The 18324-nt window shown below is 42.2% G+C and overlaps 1 protein-coding gene across 4 annotated transcripts in view; it reads right to left on the minus strand.

The window, feature by feature from the left end:
- Positions 1 to 645: 645 nt before the first annotated feature.
- The window catches only part of svild (supervillin d), a 114012-nt gene continuing 96333 nt past the window's right edge, over positions 646 to 18324 (minus strand). For all 4 annotated transcript variants that reach the window (XM_060939781.1, XM_060939778.1, XM_060939780.1 and 1 more), the window contains exons 20-28: positions 10693 to 10993; positions 10332 to 10589; positions 7466 to 7673; positions 7223 to 7356; positions 5209 to 5364; positions 4218 to 4361; positions 2163 to 2275; positions 1855 to 2004; positions 646 to 1604 (exon numbers count right to left, since the gene is read on the minus strand). In XM_060939781.1, the coding sequence (XP_060795764.1) occupies positions 1518 to 1604; positions 1855 to 2004; positions 2163 to 2275; positions 4218 to 4361; positions 5209 to 5364; positions 7223 to 7356; positions 7466 to 7673; positions 10332 to 10589; positions 10693 to 10993 (1551 nt within the window). In that variant the 3' untranslated portion in view covers positions 646 to 1517. The remainder of the gene's footprint in view (positions 1605 to 1854; positions 2005 to 2162; positions 2276 to 4217; positions 4362 to 5208; positions 5365 to 7222; positions 7357 to 7465; positions 7674 to 10331; positions 10590 to 10692; positions 10994 to 18324) is intronic.

Here is an 18324-nt window from a genome sequence, read left to right on the forward strand (position 1 = left end):
GGACGGAATCAAAGCAATGGACAAGTGGGTTCCAGTAGATTCTCCAGAGAGACCCAGCTGCTGAGCAGATGTGCACAGTGAATCGAATAACCTGAGAATAAACATGATGCACAGCTTTGATTAAAAATAATGAACGGAAGCATGTGGAAGGTAGGACAGAGAGAAGAAAAGAGGATTGAGAATCGGTGAAGCCCCCCAATGGATCACCTTCACACTTTGTGTCATTTGTGTTATCCGATTATTCCGCACCTACTCACTCTGCCTCCTGTGATCTCTTTTCTGCCTCACACTACAGCATTCATTACAGACTCGCCCAAATCTCTACAGGCAATCTCTTCTAATCGCAATTCAGCTTCCCAGACTTCCCTAACGACGTCTTACCACACAGGTTACAGTCTGATTGACTTTGGGAAACTTTTATGGTAGGATTATGTCTGTGCATCAATAAGTAATTCTAGCCTTCGTGTGTGTGTGTGTGTGTGTGTGTGTGTGAGTGTTATTATTATAGAAATAAACAGAGCTCTTAGCTTCCCATAAGTACTTGTGTTGATCAAAAGCCACTGCTATACTCAGCTGATCTCTTTATCATTGCTTGAAGCACAAACTGTCAGAAAACCTTGTTATTTATGAAAAAAGTGCACCCCATTGATATAAATCAGCTGCACTGTGTGACGAGTACAGATGAGTGTTTACTGCTTTTACACACTTGAAGCAACATTAGCTGCAGTACCTCATTCATTCATATTACAGCTTTACACTAAACTCAACCTTCAGAATGCTCTAACACACGATTACGCCTCTGCAGTTCTGGTTCTGTAAACTGTTGGCTTTAATAACCCAGTGGTCTTTTGAATGTGAGCAAGCCTGACACCTAGTGGTTAAAGCAGGAAGGGTTAAAACGAGTTTAGTAAACACACAAAGCACACACTTGTCTATAATTTCATAAACTCCACATTATATTCAATTACAAAAAAGTTATTAACAGTTATTTGCATTAATGTAGGTAGCATATACTGAAAAGACACAGTATTAGAGACCAATGTCCACATATAACACTGTAAGACTGCAGAACTGCACACGTGCATATCTATGGCTTTGAAAGCAGTTCGTTTTGCTAACGGCTAATAAGAGCAAACGTTTTTGACTAGAAAGTTAGGAGTTTTTGGAAGCTAGTCTTTAAAAATCATAATTTCCTTAAAACAAAGACTTGTGTTACCCATTAAAAAAAAATCAAGCTTGTACATAATTAGTCAAACACAAGTTGATATATAAGTGACAAAATATCCCAATTGATATACGTTTGCATTTTCAGGGTATACAGAAAGTCCATTTGACTCATGTATAAAGCTAGTTTGCTACAATAATCGACATTTCGAAGAAGTCTCTACAAAACTGCCAGGTCAGTTCATTGTGTAAAAAGTTCACACTGTACATTTGGTACTATACATGGACTGCTTTCCCACATAAACACACAAAAGGAAATCTGTCCTTCCTTTAGACAATACTCCATTGCAAATCTAAAAGAGGTCTCTGCTCTTCTTTAGGTTGAGCTGTTTCCAGTTGGGGAGAGCATTGAACTCTTCTCGCGTCATCTCCAGAGCCACCTGCATCCAATAAGTGTACATTAACAACCAGAAAACACATTCATTTAAATTCTACCTTTTAGCTTTAAAATCCTAACCTGCATGAAAAAATATAGCTTTATGCCACAGCCAAACCACGCTGGAGGATTGTTTTTTAAAGTCTATTACATTTCACATGATCACCGAACCGAAGCTGAGTGATCCATCCCAGTGGCTAGCTGGCGAAAAATCTGCCGAAATGAAGGCAGATGCAGATGAGATGGCTGTGTACCTGGAAGTCTTTGTCAGACAGGTAGAGCTCAAGGTGCAGAGGGTCCACTCCCTCAGGCAGCGGTCTGGTGGTCAGCTCCTCCAGAGAGTACCGATTCTTACTCAGCTTGGACAGAGCATCTTTTACCAGGATCACTTTATTCCTCATCCCCTGTATCAGCACACACAAGCATACACACAGGCACACTTACGTGAACAACTAAACAGAGAATTACTATATATTAAACAAATGTACAGTGTTGCTTTGCACTGTTGCAGTTAGAGGACAGGAGTGTGGTCACTCCTGGCTGTGTGTGATGGGGTGTGTACCTGCACTCTGATGCTAGGATCTTTCTCCCAGTATGGGAAGATGTTAGTGAACGTCAGGGGCTCAGCTCCAGCCAAGATCAGATAGGCCGGCGGGGGTCGTCTGGTGTTTTTTGCTGAAAACATACACAGATACTTAGTCATACTTATTGAAGTAGAGCATAGTAAAATTCCATCTTTTTGCACTGGAACATTTGGGACCTGAAAACAGACACATTAGCGACTAGTTCGGTACCAAAGATAAAATGGTTTCTGGTACTTGATTGAAATTACCAACAGGAACTCAGAGGGGAGCTTCTAGGCCTTCAGAGAAGGCCCAAACATATCAGCATTTCAAATATTATATTTAATTTCTTTTATTCTTTAATTGCTTTCATTCTTTCATAATTTCATTATAATTATTCGCTTTTAATTCTAATTTGGCCTCATTTTCTATCAAATATGCTTCAGAAATGAAAGGGTTACTGTCCTGAAAGCATTAAAATTGAGTTATCCAGTGAGATTTTTTGTTTATTGTCTCTAGGCTGAGAAGAGTTTTGAGCTGGCTCACTCATTGGTTAGGACTTCATTGGCGGGACAGAGGGCCATAGCAGCTGTCAGCGCCAACTGCTGAGTGAACTTCACTCAACTGCTGAGTGAAGTCACCTTCCAGCCGGTGTAGTGTTCATCAGTAGTGTTAGCGAATGCTAATAAAGCGGTCAAGCCAGTGCTATCGAGAGCAAGTAGCACAGGCTAATGACCGAGAAACTAAGATTTCTGTCGCCAGACTCTTCTTCCACGCACGCTCGCCACACTATTTTTCACTCAGACTTAAGTATTCATTTCCCGATATAATTGACTTTTAAAATCAACATCAACAACTACACACTACGGTGCTACCTGGCAGCCTGCCGCTAATCCCTTACAAAATCCTTTGCTCTGTTGCTTTTTTGGTGTGTCTGGCTAAGTTTTGGCTGAGCTGAAGTCCCAGCTCTAATAGTAACCATCTGCCACTGGAACTCATGGTACCCAGAGACAGGGTTAGCTGCACTGTTCGTTGCTGACTGGTTATGTACCCCATGTCACATAATGTACACAAAGAAGCAGGGACATCTGCTTTTACATCACAAATTTTTCATTTCGCAAAAAGTGCACCAGCACAAACCACAAAATGAACAGTGCTCTAATTGTTTTCGATTCATTATAAGAAATTTTCAGCATAATATTCTCATCTGAATTCGGCCAGTTTGATCACCATATAATTTTTTTCACGAATGAGTCTTTTTGCCAGTAATTTTGTTGTAGAAATACCGGTATAAGAGCCAGGTCAGATGTGAGAACAAGCTGTGTCTGAAACTCTATTTACTATACCGTGCACTGTTTTCAGTCTGCCAGAAAACATCGTCCGCAATATCCAGTGGACTCATTTAATCCTATAATGCAGTGTGATAAGTAGTGTACAAAGAATGTCCCCTGGTGGCCACAGAATACCCATAATGCACTGCATTGTTTGATTTGATTGGAGTAGTCCACAGAAAGGAACACAGCGAGCTCAGATAATGTCGTCTGTTCAGATTTCTCCCCAGACTTATTACAAATGGAAGCAGTGCAAGAATTACCTTGAAAAGTAACTTCGCTAGTCACATGTTCGACTTATAGTTAGGACAAATACTTTATTGTTCTGAGATTTGATACAAGGAAAAAAAACTGTGTGGATAGTGATACAGAGTGATGAGCAACCCCCTGTAATGTAGTGTACGATAATAAGAGTGCCTGATGTAGTGCTCCCAATATTCACTATGTACGACTGAAGTGACTAAGGGACCATTTCCAACATAGTGAATGTTCGTCCATGCTATTTTTCACATGATGGAATTAACAATGTAATTGAGCACTGTAATGATGATCTGTTACGCTGCTTACAGTTCCAGTTTTCTCTCAGGTTGATGGAAAATGACTTACAATTACATTCCCAAGACTCAATCGCTCTTGTTTGGGCAGTGGAAATATGATCTACAGTCAGGACAGCTGCATGTACAGATCTAGTAGAGCCTTTACAGGAAGACTGTGACCTCTGACCTTTGCAGTACTGCAGGGTAGTCTCCATGGCGCACTTCCTTTCGTTGTCCCAGCGGATCTTAGCGGAACCTGTGCACTCTGTATCTTCTGGCTGCTGGCCCTGCCACAGGTACACCTCCATCCTGTTATCCAGCAGAAACAGAGCTATAGATAGAGAGATAGAGAGATAAGGGGGGAGTTGGTGGCAGAAGTAGCAAAAGAGCAACCAAGGACACTAAGCATTAAAATGACTGACTAATACGTTTTCATGCATCAGCATTGCCCTCATACACTACGTGGCCAAAAGTATGTGGACACCTGTCCATCAGACCGATATATTCCTTCTGATCATCCCATTCCAGAGCCCATGTTTGCCGTTATAATAAACTCCACTCTTCTGGGAAGGCTTTCCCTGAGATTTTGGAGTGGCTGTGGGGATGTGTGCTCATTCAGCCATGAGAGAATTAGTGAAGTCAGGCCTGGTACGCAGTCGACATTCCAGTTCATACCAAAGGTGTTCAGTAGGGTTGAGGTCATGGCTCTGTGCAGGACACTCCAAGCTTGGCAAACCATGTTTTCATGTCTTCATTGCTTTGTGCACATGGGCACAGGAAATCATTTGTGTAAGATCAGATAGTGGCTGTAGTAGCGTGAGTGTTGTTTAATGAATTCTAGACTACAGAAGTATTTTATGTAAACTGTTTATATGTATGTAGTTCCACCACGGTTCACAAATGTACTTCATCAAATCCATCTATGAGTTTCTATGAGTTACAGAAACCTTTTTTGAGGAACTGTAGCCATGTATTGACTAGAGGAATCAAGACCCATTTTAAATTCTGTCCTGTAGTTCCAGGAAACTGGAATATTTGCAGACCTGGAATTCTTAGGGTGATAACTGTGTTATTCTCACATAGGAGAATTCCCAAACTCTTTAGGTTCTCAACAAGTTCTGAACTGCAGCTTAAATACAACTTATTTGTAGCTAATATAAGTGGTCTGTGGGAAGAACCTGGTTGAGGGACGGAGTAAAGGTTCTCCTGCAGGAACGGCATCGCCATCACAGCGCCTGTCATTCGTGAAGGACTCAGTTGTTCCTCCCCCTCAAAGGTTCCAGAACTGGCACTGAGGCGGAAAAGACGAGGTGTGAAGTTGTATTTTCCTGGATCTACACGCACGCACACACACACACACACACACACACACAAAAAAAAAAAAACCCGGATCAATCAAATGCATAAATCTAGAGATAGATTTAAAAATGAGAGATGTTTAAAAATGGCCCTTAAAAAAATTAGTTAGTGTGATATATGCACATGTACAATGCCTTGCAAAAGTATTCACCCCCTTAGCTTTTTACCTATTTTGTTACATTACAACCTGTAATTTAAATGTTTTTTAATCTGAATTTTATGTAATGGATCCACACAAAATAGGCTAAGTTGGTGAAGTGAAATGAGAAAAAAAATAAAATAAAAAAAATAAAAAAATGAAAATTGGTGTGTGCATATATATTCACCCCCTTTGCTATGAAGCCCCTGAAAAGCTCTGGTGCAACCAATTACCTTCAGAAGTCACATAATTAGTGCAATAAAGTCCACCTGTGTGCAATCTAAGTGTCACATGATCTGTCAGTATATATACACCTTTTCTGAAAGGCCCCAGAGGCTGCAACACCACTAAGCAAGAGGCACCACTAACCAAACAACACTATGAAGACCAAGGAGGTCTTCAAACAAGTCAGGGACAAAGTTGTTGAGAAGTACAAGTCAGGGTTGGGTTATAAAAAAATCCAAATCTTTGATGATCCGCCGGAGCACCATCAAATCCATCATCATCAAATGAAAAGAACATGGTACCACTACAAACCTGCCAAGAGAGGGCTGCCCTCCACAACTCACGGACCGTGCAAGGAGGGCATTAATCAGAGAGGCAGCACAGAGACCAAAGGTAACCCTGAAGGAGCTGCAGAGTTCCACAGCAGAGACTGGAGTATCTGTCCATAGGACCACAATAAGCCATAAACTCCATAGAGTTGGGTTTTATGGAAGAGTGGCCAGAAAAAAGGAATTACTTAAAGATAAAAGTAGGAAAGAACATTTTGAGTTTGCCAAAAGGCATGTGGGAGACTCCCCAAATGTATGGAGGAAGGTGCTGTGGTCAGATGAGATTAAAATTGAACTTTTTGGCCACCAAGGAAAACGCTATGTCTGGTGCAAACCCAGCACATCTTATCACCCCAAGAACACCATCCCCACAATGAAACATGGTAGTGGCAGCATCATGCTATGGGGATGTTTTTCAGCAGCAGAGGCTGGGAAACTGGTCAGAATCGAGGGAAAGATGGATGGTGCTAAATGCAGGGATATTCTTGAGCAAAACCTGTTTCAGTCTGCCAGTGATTTGAGACTGGGACGGAGGTTTACCTTCCAGCAGGACAATGACCCTAAGCATACTGCTAAAGCAACACTCAAGTGGTTTAAGGGGAAACATTTAAATGTTTTGGAATGGTATAATCAAAGCCCAGACCTCAATCCAATTGAGAATCTGTGGTCAGACTTGAAGATTGCTGTTCACCAGCAGAACCCATCCAACTTGAAGGAGGTGGAGCAGTTTTGCCGTGAGGAATGGGCAAAAATCCCAGTGGCTAGATGTGGCAAGCTCATAGAGACTTATCCAAAGCAACTTGTAGCTATAATTGCCGCAAAAGGTGGCTCTACAAAGTATTGACGTTGGGGGGTGAATAGTTATGCACGTTGAAGTTTTGTTATTTTGTCCTATTTGTTGTTTGCTTTACAATAAAAAAAATTCACATCTTCAAAGTTGTAGGCATGTTCTGTAAATGAAATGATGCAAACCCTCAAACAATCCATTTTAATTCCAGGTTGTGAGGCAACAAAACCCGAAAAATGCCAAGGGGGTGAATACTTTTGCAAGACACTGTATCTGCACAAAATCTCAGGTATGGAATAAAGCCCCAGGCTGCAAAAATTCCTTTAGAAAAAGTTTTGATCAGATAGCTGTACCTTGCAGCATACAGTCATAGGATTTCCTGTCCTGCTGGCCAAGTGCATCCCAGAAGCTCTGTGGCTCCGTGCCTTCTTCTATCTCCTGCACTTTCAGATTAGTGTTGCTGTTTAAGCCGAGCTCTGGAGAACAGCTGCAACACACACACACACACACACACACACAGATAGACTCAGGATGATCCACAATTAAATACACAAGCAGATAACATATGAGACAGAGAGTAACATATGATGACTCACGTGTGCGTGAGGCACTCCACAGTCCTCTTGGCAACCTCGTGGGCTGTTGGTTGAGCCTTGCAGCCTTGCCACAGGTATAGCTGTCTCTGCTGTACACCTAGGAGGAGGAGACATCCGCGAGAGCGCAGGCTGGCGGTGCAGCACTCCACCTCTAGAAGAGACGCCTCCACTGCCGTCTCCCCACGTACACAAAACAACCTCCAGCCACCTGACACACACACACACACACACACACATCACTGTCCCTGTAGTATTCCTGATTGGCTACTTTACTACTAGGCTATCAGCTCATATACCATGAGTAGAGAAATACAAAATGGCAGCTTTGCTATCAAGTATTTAAAAGAAACAGAAATAGCTAAAAGAATATAATTCCCCCACCCCACCCCCACCAATAGCTCCTGTGCTACATTCCAGTCCAGTCAGTGGCAATAATGCACCTTTAAGTTGGTTTGCCAACCACCAAAAAAAAGAAGAAAAGAAAATGGTGGAGCATGTGACTTAACCAATTGAGGATAAAATAAAAACTCGATTCGAAAACAAAACCCCAAAAAATACAAAAAAAAAGCAACAAAATTTGGAATAAAAGTATTTGATGGTAGGAACGTTTCTTTATTTTTCACGAATTATTATTATTGTATTTTTCACAAATTGCTCCTGTCATTTTCCTGGCTTGTTTACATTCTAAGTGGAAATGATTTTGTCGGACGTTTTAAAGAAAGTTTTTATTTATCAAATTTGCAAATATAACAGTAAAAATGCTCTGTTTCCCAAAATCCAGTGAATGTGGATATAATAAAAGTTATTTCACTCAATCTCCTCGTACATGGCTTATAGCCAACACTACGCTCATGTATGACTCCATTTCATGGAATAACTGTTACACACACACACACACTATATTTCTAGTATATATGGTCAGGAAAGGGGCGGCACGGTGGTGTAGTGGTTAGCGCTGTCGCCTCACAGCAAGAAGGTCCTGGGTTCGAGCCCCGGGGCCGGCGAGGGCCTTTCTGTGTGGAGTTTGCATGTTCGCCCCGTGTCCGCGTGGGTTTCCTCCGGGTGCTCCGGTTTCCCCCACAGTCCAAAGACATGCAGGTTAGGTTAACTGGTGACTCTAAATTGACCGTAGGTGTGAATGTGAGTGTGAATGGTTGTCTGTGTCTATGTGTCAGCCCTGTGATGACCTGGCGACTTGTCCAGGGTGTACCCCGCCTTTTGCCCATAGTCAGCTGGGATAGGCTCCAGCTTGCCTGCGACCCTGTAGAGGGATAAAGCGGCTAGAGATAATGAGATGAGATGGTCAGGAAAATGACTAAAATGACCTTCTAATATCTCTATAATTTCACATAGTGTCACAGTCCAAATAGGAGATAATACATGTTGATTTATTCATCAAAATTCCTGACATTAGATGTAGAACCCATCCATCCATCCATAGCGGCTTATCCTGTGCAGGGTCGCAGGCAAGCTGGAGCCTATCCCAGTTGACTATGGGTGAGAGGCAGGGTACACCCTGGACAAGTTGTCAGGTCATCACAGGGCTGACACATAGAGACAAACAACCATTCACACTCACATTCACACCTACGGTCAATTTAGAACCATCAGTTAACCTAACCTGCATGTCTTTGGACTGTGGGGGAAAACGGAGCACCCGGAGGAAACCCACGCAGACACGGGGAGAACATGCAAACTCCGCACAGAAAGCCCACTGGGCTCAAACCTTCTTGCTGTGAGGTGACAGTGCTAACCACTACACCACCGTGCTGTCCTAGATGTATAACCTTAGTCATTAAATCTTATTTGTTGGCATTACTTACTGTACATTTCTATTCTACTTACATGTAACTTATAGCTAGTCCATTAACTAAAGAGAATTATGAAATAACTGATCTGGGTGAAAGACTTTATCCGAAGCTCCACCTTCTTCCGAATTAACTTCCTGCCTGCAATCGCAAACTTCTAGTAAACTAACCTGCACTTCTCACAGGAAGGCAAGTGGGACTTTATTACCAGAGTTTATAGCGATTTATAAAACAGTACCACATCCTGTCAAAATATAGTACAACAACAGCAAGATCTTCATCTCATCTCATCTCATTATATCTAGCCGCTTTATCCTGTTCTACAGAGTCGCAGGCAAGCTGGAGCCTATCCCAGCTGACTACGGGCAAAAGGCGGGGTACACCCTGGACAAGTTGCCAGGTCATCACAGGGCTCAGCAAGACCTTATCCATCCCTAATATTAGCGAGCCAGCTAGCAGAGCACCGGTTCGATCGGTGCAGAACATCGTGTGGATTTGTGTAAAGCTCGCAGAGTAGAACTCTGTGGACGAAGGAAGTTTCTGTTTAAGTTTGTGTGGAAATAGAATCATGCCATTACGTTCAAATTTGAATTGAAATATAAACATTTAAAATTGAAGTTTATTATTCAGAGTTTGTGTCATAGCAAGTGAAATTGAATCTACATTTTAAATTCTAAAAACTGAAACTAAGGGTATATGACTCAATATTAAAAATGCAAAATGGATGTAATCAATTTATAAAGATCATTCAGTCTCTCTACTAATTCACATTTTTAGATTCACTTTCAAAACAACATCCAGTAACTTGCAAGCAAAAATTGTGGAACACACACATACACGCACGCGCGCACTGCAGGATATTACAGCGCAGTAGGTGGTTGGCAATACAAATGAAACAATGCAAGATCTTCCCCACCAAGAGTTACAGTATGAAAAACATTTCTCATAATTTGGATTGCTCTTTTGCGAAGCATGAAATTTAATTCCAGGTGGTATGAATCTTAAATCTGAAATAATAATGTTCAAATATCTAACGGTATGTGTGTATAACTTTGTACCAGTGTTTTTGGCACTGTCCTCTCTGCAGCCTCGGTGGATGATCAATCCTCCGTTGAAGAGCTGGAGGAAGCAGGGTGGCTCTTTGCCCTGTGTGACGAGTACTTGTGCTCCCCGCTGGTTTCCCAGCTCCACCGTCATGAGAGCTGATGTACCCCGCCCACTCACGCTTGACTGACGGCCCTGCCAGAAGAAGCAAGCAATGCGCTCTCTGCCAGGCCCTGTGACACTCAGCTCACCAGGCTTCAGTCTTTTACCCACTTTTACACACACACACAAACAGGACGACATTACTAGACAATTCTCCAAGTGTCTATGCTCTCATATGAAACAGAACTTCAGTAGCCATCATGTCTCACTCACCCACACTAGTGATGGAGTATTTCCAGCGAATGACGTACGTGTCACCCTCGTGCAGCTGACCCACGCTCTCAGCTGGGATCTCAAAATCATCAAACTCGCAAATGTGCCAGGCGTCTACTGCCACCGTGGCTAACTGAGCCTGCCGTCCATCTTCTGAACTGACCAATCCATAACCTCTGTGCACATCTACACCCTCTAAGACCATCTTCAGAGGATTGTCTCCTTCATCCAGCAGAGCCTTAACGTCACACGGCTTCAGGTCCGAGTCCTGGGTGGCAGTGAAGTGTTGCTGTACTGGACTCTGCACATAGACACAAGAAGCACAGACTGTACTTCACACACACTTAATGAGTAATTGTACTGTAAATCTGACCACAGGTTCAGACTTCCTCAATTAATTAAACATAATTGACTCTGATAATGAAGTTCCTTAGCTAATGTTACAGTGGTGCTTGAAAGTTTGTGAACCCTTTAGAATTTTCTGTATTTCTGCATAAATATGACCTAAAACATCATCAGATTTTCATACAAGTCCTAAAAGTAGATAAAGAGAACCCAGTTAAACAAATGAGACAAAAATATTATACTTGGTCATTTATTTATTGAGAAAAATGATCCATTTATGGACATTTATTTATTGAGGGAAATGATCCAATGTGAACCTCTAGGATTAGCAGTTAATTTGAAGGTAAAATTAGAGTCAGGTGTTTTCAATCAATGGGATGACAATCAGGTGTGAGTGGGCACCCTGTTTTATTTACAGAACAGGGATCTATCAAAGTCTGATCCTCACAACACATGTTTGTGGAAGTGTATCATGGCACGAATAAAGGAGATTTCTGAGGACCTCAGAAAATCATTGTTGATGCTCATCAGGCTGGAAAAGGTTACAAAACCATCTCTAAAGAGTTTGGACTCCACCAATCCACAATCAGACAGATTGTGTACAAATGGAGGAAATTCAAGACCATTGTTACCCTCCCCAGGAGTGGTCGACCAACAAAGATCACTCCAAGAGCAAGGCGTGTAATAGTCAGCGACGTCACAAAGGACCCCAGGGTAACTTCTAAGCAACTGAAGGCCTCTCTCACATTGGCTAATGTTCATGAGTCCACCATCAGGAGAACACTGAACAACAATGGTGTGCATGGCAGGGTTGCAAGGAGAAAGCCACTGCTCTCCAAAAAGAACATTGCTGCTTGTCTGCAATTTGCTAAAGATCATATGGACAAGCCAGAAGGCTATTGGGAAAATGTTTTGTTGACGGATGAGACCAAAATAGAACCTTTGGTTTAAATGAGAAGCGTTATGTTTGGAGAAAGGAAAATACTGCATTCCAGCATAAGAACCTTATCCCATCTGTGAAACATGGTGGTGGTAGTATCATGGTTTGGGCCTGTTTTGCTGCGTCTGGGCCAGGACGGCTTGCCATCATTGATGGAACAATGAATTATGAATTATACCAGTGAATTCTAAAGGAAAATGTCAGGACATCTGTCCATGAACTGAATCTCAAGAGAAGGTGGGTCGTGCAGCAAGACAATGACCCTAAGCACACAAGTCGTTCTACCAAAGAATGGTGAAAGAGGAATAAAGTTAATGTTTTGGAATGGCCAAGTCAAAGTCCTGACCTTAATCCAATCGAAATGTTGTGGAAGGACCTGAAGCGAGCAGTTCATGTGAGGAAACTCACCAACATCCCAGAGTTGAAGCTGTTCTGTACGGAGGAATGGGCTAAAATTCCTCCAAGCCAGTGTACAGGACTGATCAACAGTTACCGCAAACGTTTAGTTGCAGTTATTGCTGCAAAAGGGGGTCACACCAGATACTGAAAGCAAAGGTTCACACACTTTTGCCACTCACACAGATATGTAATATTGGATCATTTTCCTCAATAAATAAATGACCAAGTATAATATTTTTGTCTCATTTGTTTAACTGGGTTCTCTTTATCTACTTTTAGGACTTGTGTGAAAATCTGATGATGTTTTAGGTCATATTTATGCAGAAATATAGAAAATTCTAAAGGGTTCACAAACTTTCAAGCACCACTGTAGATACTGGTGTTTGAAAAATAGTGATTTTTTTAATATCAAAAATACATGATTATTGAGTGGGGGTAGGAAAAAAAATTCTGCAATCTGATCTTCTTGAGCTGCAGTGAGTCACTCTGACAATCCTGTAAGAGTAATTCACAGTCAGAACTGTGTAAGGTGTGCGGGAATTGGCAGGAAGTTGGTACACATATATAATATGCCAGCTCAGATACGTCAAACAACATGATAGTTCAGCTTTAGGCATGAAAGAAGTCTGACTCCATGGTGACAGACAGCCAATAATGAGAGAGAATGAGTAAGAGTGGAAAAGAGCAAACAAACCCAACAGGAGTGAGTGAGTGAGTGAGTGAGTGAGTGAGTGAGTGTACATAATACTGTCTTTCTGTCTGCTGCCATCCTCATAGTTGAGGGTCAACAATCCAGGAAGCCGTCAACTAGCTTCCATGAATTCTCTTGAATGATTAGCATACCCCAGAGGGACCCTGAGCCCCATCTGGTGGTGGGTACACATACCGGTACACACCTACGGGCAATTTAGAGTAGCCAGTTAACCTAACCTGCATGTCTTTGGACTGTGGGGGAAACCGGAGCACCTGGAGGAAACCCACACGGACACGGGGAGAACATGCAAACTCTGCACAGAAAGGCCCTCGCCGGCCATGGGGCTCGAACCCGGATCTTCCTGCTGTGAGGCGACAGCGCTAACCACTACACCACCGTGCCACCCCAAGTATTTACATATACAAATATTTTAAAAAAAAGATATGAAAAAAGTCTAGCAGAAGAGGTATTGTACATTATATTGCACAATTTATATTGCACATTGGCCAGTATTGCTTTTTGTCAGGCTAGGCTACTGCTCCTTCTCGTCCTCTGTCCTCCTGTTACCCCTCCTCCCCCCCAGAGAGGAGTTGTACAGTCTGATGGCGTGAGGGACAAAGGAGTTTTTAAGTCTGTTAGTCCTGCACTTGGGAAGGAGCATTCTGTCACTGAACAGGCTCCTCTGGTTGCTGATGACGGTGTGCAGAGGGTGACTAGCATTGTCCATGATGTTCAGTAGTTTGTCCATAGTCCTCTTCTCTGCCACCGTCACCAGAGAGTCCAGCTTCATGCCGACCACAGAGCCGGCCTGCCTGATCAGTTTGTCCAGCCTTTGTCATAATAAGGTATTTTTCTTTATCAGGAAGATATCTTTATCGGGCTGCTACGCTTTCCAGTTTTTCTCAGGGAAGCCTTGAATACTATAACAGGAAAAATGGATTCAGGAGTAGAGTTTTAGCTTGTTCTCTTGTGAACAGGTGAGGTTGGTAAGTATTTGTTCTGTAATTTGGATGGAAGCTAGTGAAAGGTTGAGGAAATTTTGCATCCATACCCAATTGTCAAGCTGTTTTACTCAAAAGATAATGATAGCCTGCAAGTGGATGATGACTTTTATACACCAGTTAGTTCTGGTCCATGAATTTGATTGGTTGAGTGGCATTCCAAGTGTGCTGGTATTTCACATCATGGTGGCACTGGGACATTTCACTGTGTGTATCAGTCTGCTTGTCTGTGTCCTGCATGTATATTTCCACTTCCTAGCTCGAAACGGTTACTACAGTAGTGTTAGCAACATCATCAGCGGACATGGAAAAATGACACTTTTCAGGAATATAACTTCTGATTTAATATGAAAGCTTGTCAGCTTGCGGGAAGCAACTTTAACAGGAACGTATGAATTGGTGTGAGCTAGCTAGCCAGCAATAAAGTTACTGTGGCTTCTTCAGGATCTATTTTCACTCATAGAGCAAAAATAAACAGAACATTTGGCCATACTGTGTCCAAAATGTCACTTATTCAATATGAATTTCTTGTTTATAGAAGTGTTGTGTAACACTCACTCGAGGTCATGCTGTTGTACTGAATATCAGCACGGCTGGGATTAGCCATCACCGAATCACAGCCGTGCTGATATTCACTACAGGAGCACTCCCTCTCGTGTGAGACAGCTTGAATGTTTGGTGTGTTTGTGCATACTTCATACTCTGTTATGTCAGCAGCAGTAAGGTTATGTCTTGTAGTGCCAGATGTGAGGTTTGTTCTGTTCACTGTCTTTTAGCTAGCTAGAGTTAGTGAGCTAGCTTTCCAATAGAGATGCACAGAACTCAGAATAAAGGAGTTTCATCCAGATATTAAAATTCTCTAGATTGACCTACAAAAGCCATGAGTGCATACTGTGACATCTTCTTTGCTTGCATCTTTTTATTATTTAATTATTTATTTTTTTGTTTATTTAGAGTCTAATTGTGATTATGTTTACCCTTCACACTCCCTAACTGATATTTGTCATATAACGGGGAGAGGTAGATGGTGGGGAAAAATTATCCAAGTCCAAATTAGGGAGAATTTTTTTCAAACTGAATGAAAAAAAAATCTATTTAAAGCTAGACAGCCTTTCGATTTCATAAAATCAGTGAAATTTAGTTCCCTCTGAAATTTGGTCATTGTGGTATGTTCATTTCTGTAATATCTAAAACAAAAAAAAGGCCATTCTGTGGCTGGGAAGTTATTTAATTTGAAGGGATTCCCTAGCAAATTATTTGCATGAAATCGCTCGCTTCACGCAGTCAAGCAGACAGAAGAAGTCCGTGTACGCATGCGCAGATTTACCACCTTCTTCTTCTTCTTTTGGGTTTTACAGCAGCTGGCATCCACAGTGTTGCATTACTGCCATCTACAGGTTTACCTTGACTGTGCACTGACAGTTCCATCATTCTTTCGCAAAATGAACAGTTGATCACACCGAGGTGCTCACTGACCACCGATATTTATTAGTTTGGTCCTGCGTTTCCTTTCCTTCACAACATAACGTCTTTTCTTCTCGCTTTCCGTTACCATAGTCTGTTTTTCATGTTTCATTTGCACGCTCATGTCCTCCATTTTTCTTTCCTGTTTCAAATTTGTATCCCACAATGCCTTGCATGAATGGGGAAAGCCCACCATGTGATGCATGACGTAGTATCTTGAATTGGGTCATAGTGAAGCAGGAAAAATAGCAGAGAATTTAGCGCCATGTGGCCCAAAATTCATTAATTGTTCTATTTAAAAAAAAAAACTAATAAAATTGGAAGTCTGTGATTCGAATTCAGTAGCTTTCAGTCCACTAAACAAAAATAATTGGATGTCAGGGAAAATTCTTTTTATGACCTACACTTGAAAAATCTGAAAGGCAGTCTACCTTTAAATCTTCTTCTTCTTCTTTTGGCTGCTCCCGATTAGGGGTCGCCACAACAGATCTTTCGTCTCCATTGCTCCCTGTCTTCCGCATCCTTCTCTAGCACACCTGCCACTTTCATGTCCTCTCTCACCACATCCATGTATCTCCTCTTTGGCCTTCCTTGTTTTCGTTTGCCTGGCAGCTCCATCCTCAACATTCTCCTTCCCACATGCTCTGCATCTCTTCTCAGGATGTGCCTATACCATCTCACTCTCATCTCTCTTAGCTTAATTCCCAAGCTCTCCACATGTGCTGTCCCTCTGATGTGCTCGTTCCTTATCCTGTCCAACCTTGTCACTCCCATCGCAAACCTTAACATCCTCAACTCTGCCACCTCCAACTTTGCCTCCTGTCTCTTCGTTAAGGGTACGGTCTTCAATCCATACATCACAGCTGGTCTCACTACTCTCTTATACAGCTTACCTTTCACTTTTGCTGGGACTTTCCTATCACAAATGACTCCTGAAATCCTTCTCCAACTGCTCCACCCTGCCTGCACTCTCTTTCTCACCTCACTATCGCAGCCCCCATTTTCCTGCACAGTTGACCCCAGGTACTTGAATTTACCAACTTTCTTTACGTCTGCTCCTTGCATCTTCACTACACTCTCATCCCCATTCTCATTGATGCACATGTATTCTGTTTTGCTATTGCTCACCTTCATTCCTCTTTGTTCCAATGCATACCTCCATCTCTCCAAACCCAACTCAACCTCCTTTCTACTTTCACCACATATCACAATATCATCCACAAACATCATGTTCCAAGGTGACTCTTGCCTCACTTTGTCCGTCAAGCTATCCATCACTATGGCAAACAAAAAAGGACTCAAATCAGATCCTTGATGGAGTCCCACCTTCATCTTGAACCATTCAGTCGTTCCAACTGCACACCTCACTGCTGTTTCACTGTTCTCATACATGTCTTGCACCACTCTGATATACTTCTCATTCACTCCACTCTTTCTCATACAATACCATAACTCATCTCTCGGCACTCTATCGTATGCCTTCTCCAGGTCTACAAACACACAATGTAGCTTTCTCTGGCCTTCTCTGTACTTCTCCATTAACATTCTTAGAGTAAAAATTGCATCCGATGTGCTCTTCCTTGGCATAAACCCATACTGCTGTTCACAGATTGCTACCTCTCTTCTCAGTCTCACCTCCAATACCCTTTCCCATAGCTTCATGGTGTGGCTCATCAGTTTTATTCCTCTGTAATTACTGCAGCTCTGTACATCTCCCTTATTCTTGTATATTGGGACTAGCGCACTCTTTCTCCATTCATTTGGCATTTTCTCATTCTCTAGTATCTTATTAAACAATCTCGTTAGGAACCCCACAGCTGTCTCACCCAAACATCTCCAAGCCTCAATCGGGAGACCATCTGGTCCGACTGCTTTCCCAGTCTTCATTCTTTTCATGGCTGCCCTCACCTCATTCTTACTAACCAACTCTGCTTCCTGATTTGCTGTGTCCAATGAATCTGACCTTTTCTCTCTTGGATTCTCCTCATTTAATAAATCCTGAAAGTACTCTTTCCACCTTCTTAATACACTCTCTTTGTTTGTCAGCACATTTCCATTTACATCCATTTACATCCCTCGCTTCCCTGTTTCTCTGCCTAGCTAGTCTGTACAGGTCTTTCTCTCCTTCTTTGGTCTCCAATCTTTCGTACAACTCCTGGTATGCATCTGCTTTTACCTTCGCTACAGCTCTTTTTGCCTTCTGTCTTGTCTCTCTGTATAACCGCCTGCTTTCTTCGTCTCTCTGATCGTCCCAATTCTTCTTTTCTAGCCTCTTCTCTTTTATAATTTCCTGCACTTCTTTGTTCCACCACCATGTCTCATTGTCTTCCTTCCTCCTTCCCGAGGACCACCCTAGCACCTTCCTTGCTGCCTCTCTTACTAGTACAGCAGTAGTATTCCAATCTTCCGTCAGACTTCCATGACCACTCAATGCTCGTCTCATTTCTTCCCTAAACTCCTTCTGATGTTCAACCTCTTTTAGTTTCCACCACTTAATCTTCGGCTCCACTATTTCACACTTCCTCTTTTTCACTTTCAAGCTCATCCTGCACACGACCACTTGATGTTGTCTAGCTACACTCTCCCCTGCCATCACTTTACAGTCTCCAATCTCCTTCAGGTTACCCCTTCTGCAGAGTAGAAGGTTACCCCTTCTGCAGTCTACCTTTAAATATTGAGCAAAAATAATGGTGATTGTCATTTGAGTCATTAATGTGAAGTCCTAGACACTCTGTAGTGCAGTGTCCCATTGTACATGTATGTGCATGTATAGGGTAACTGCATGTGTA

Source organism: Neoarius graeffei, chromosome 14 (genome assembly GCF_027579695.1).
Source record: "Neoarius graeffei isolate fNeoGra1 chromosome 14, fNeoGra1.pri, whole genome shotgun sequence".
Taxonomy (NCBI): Eukaryota; Metazoa; Chordata; class Actinopteri; order Siluriformes; family Ariidae; genus Neoarius; species Neoarius graeffei.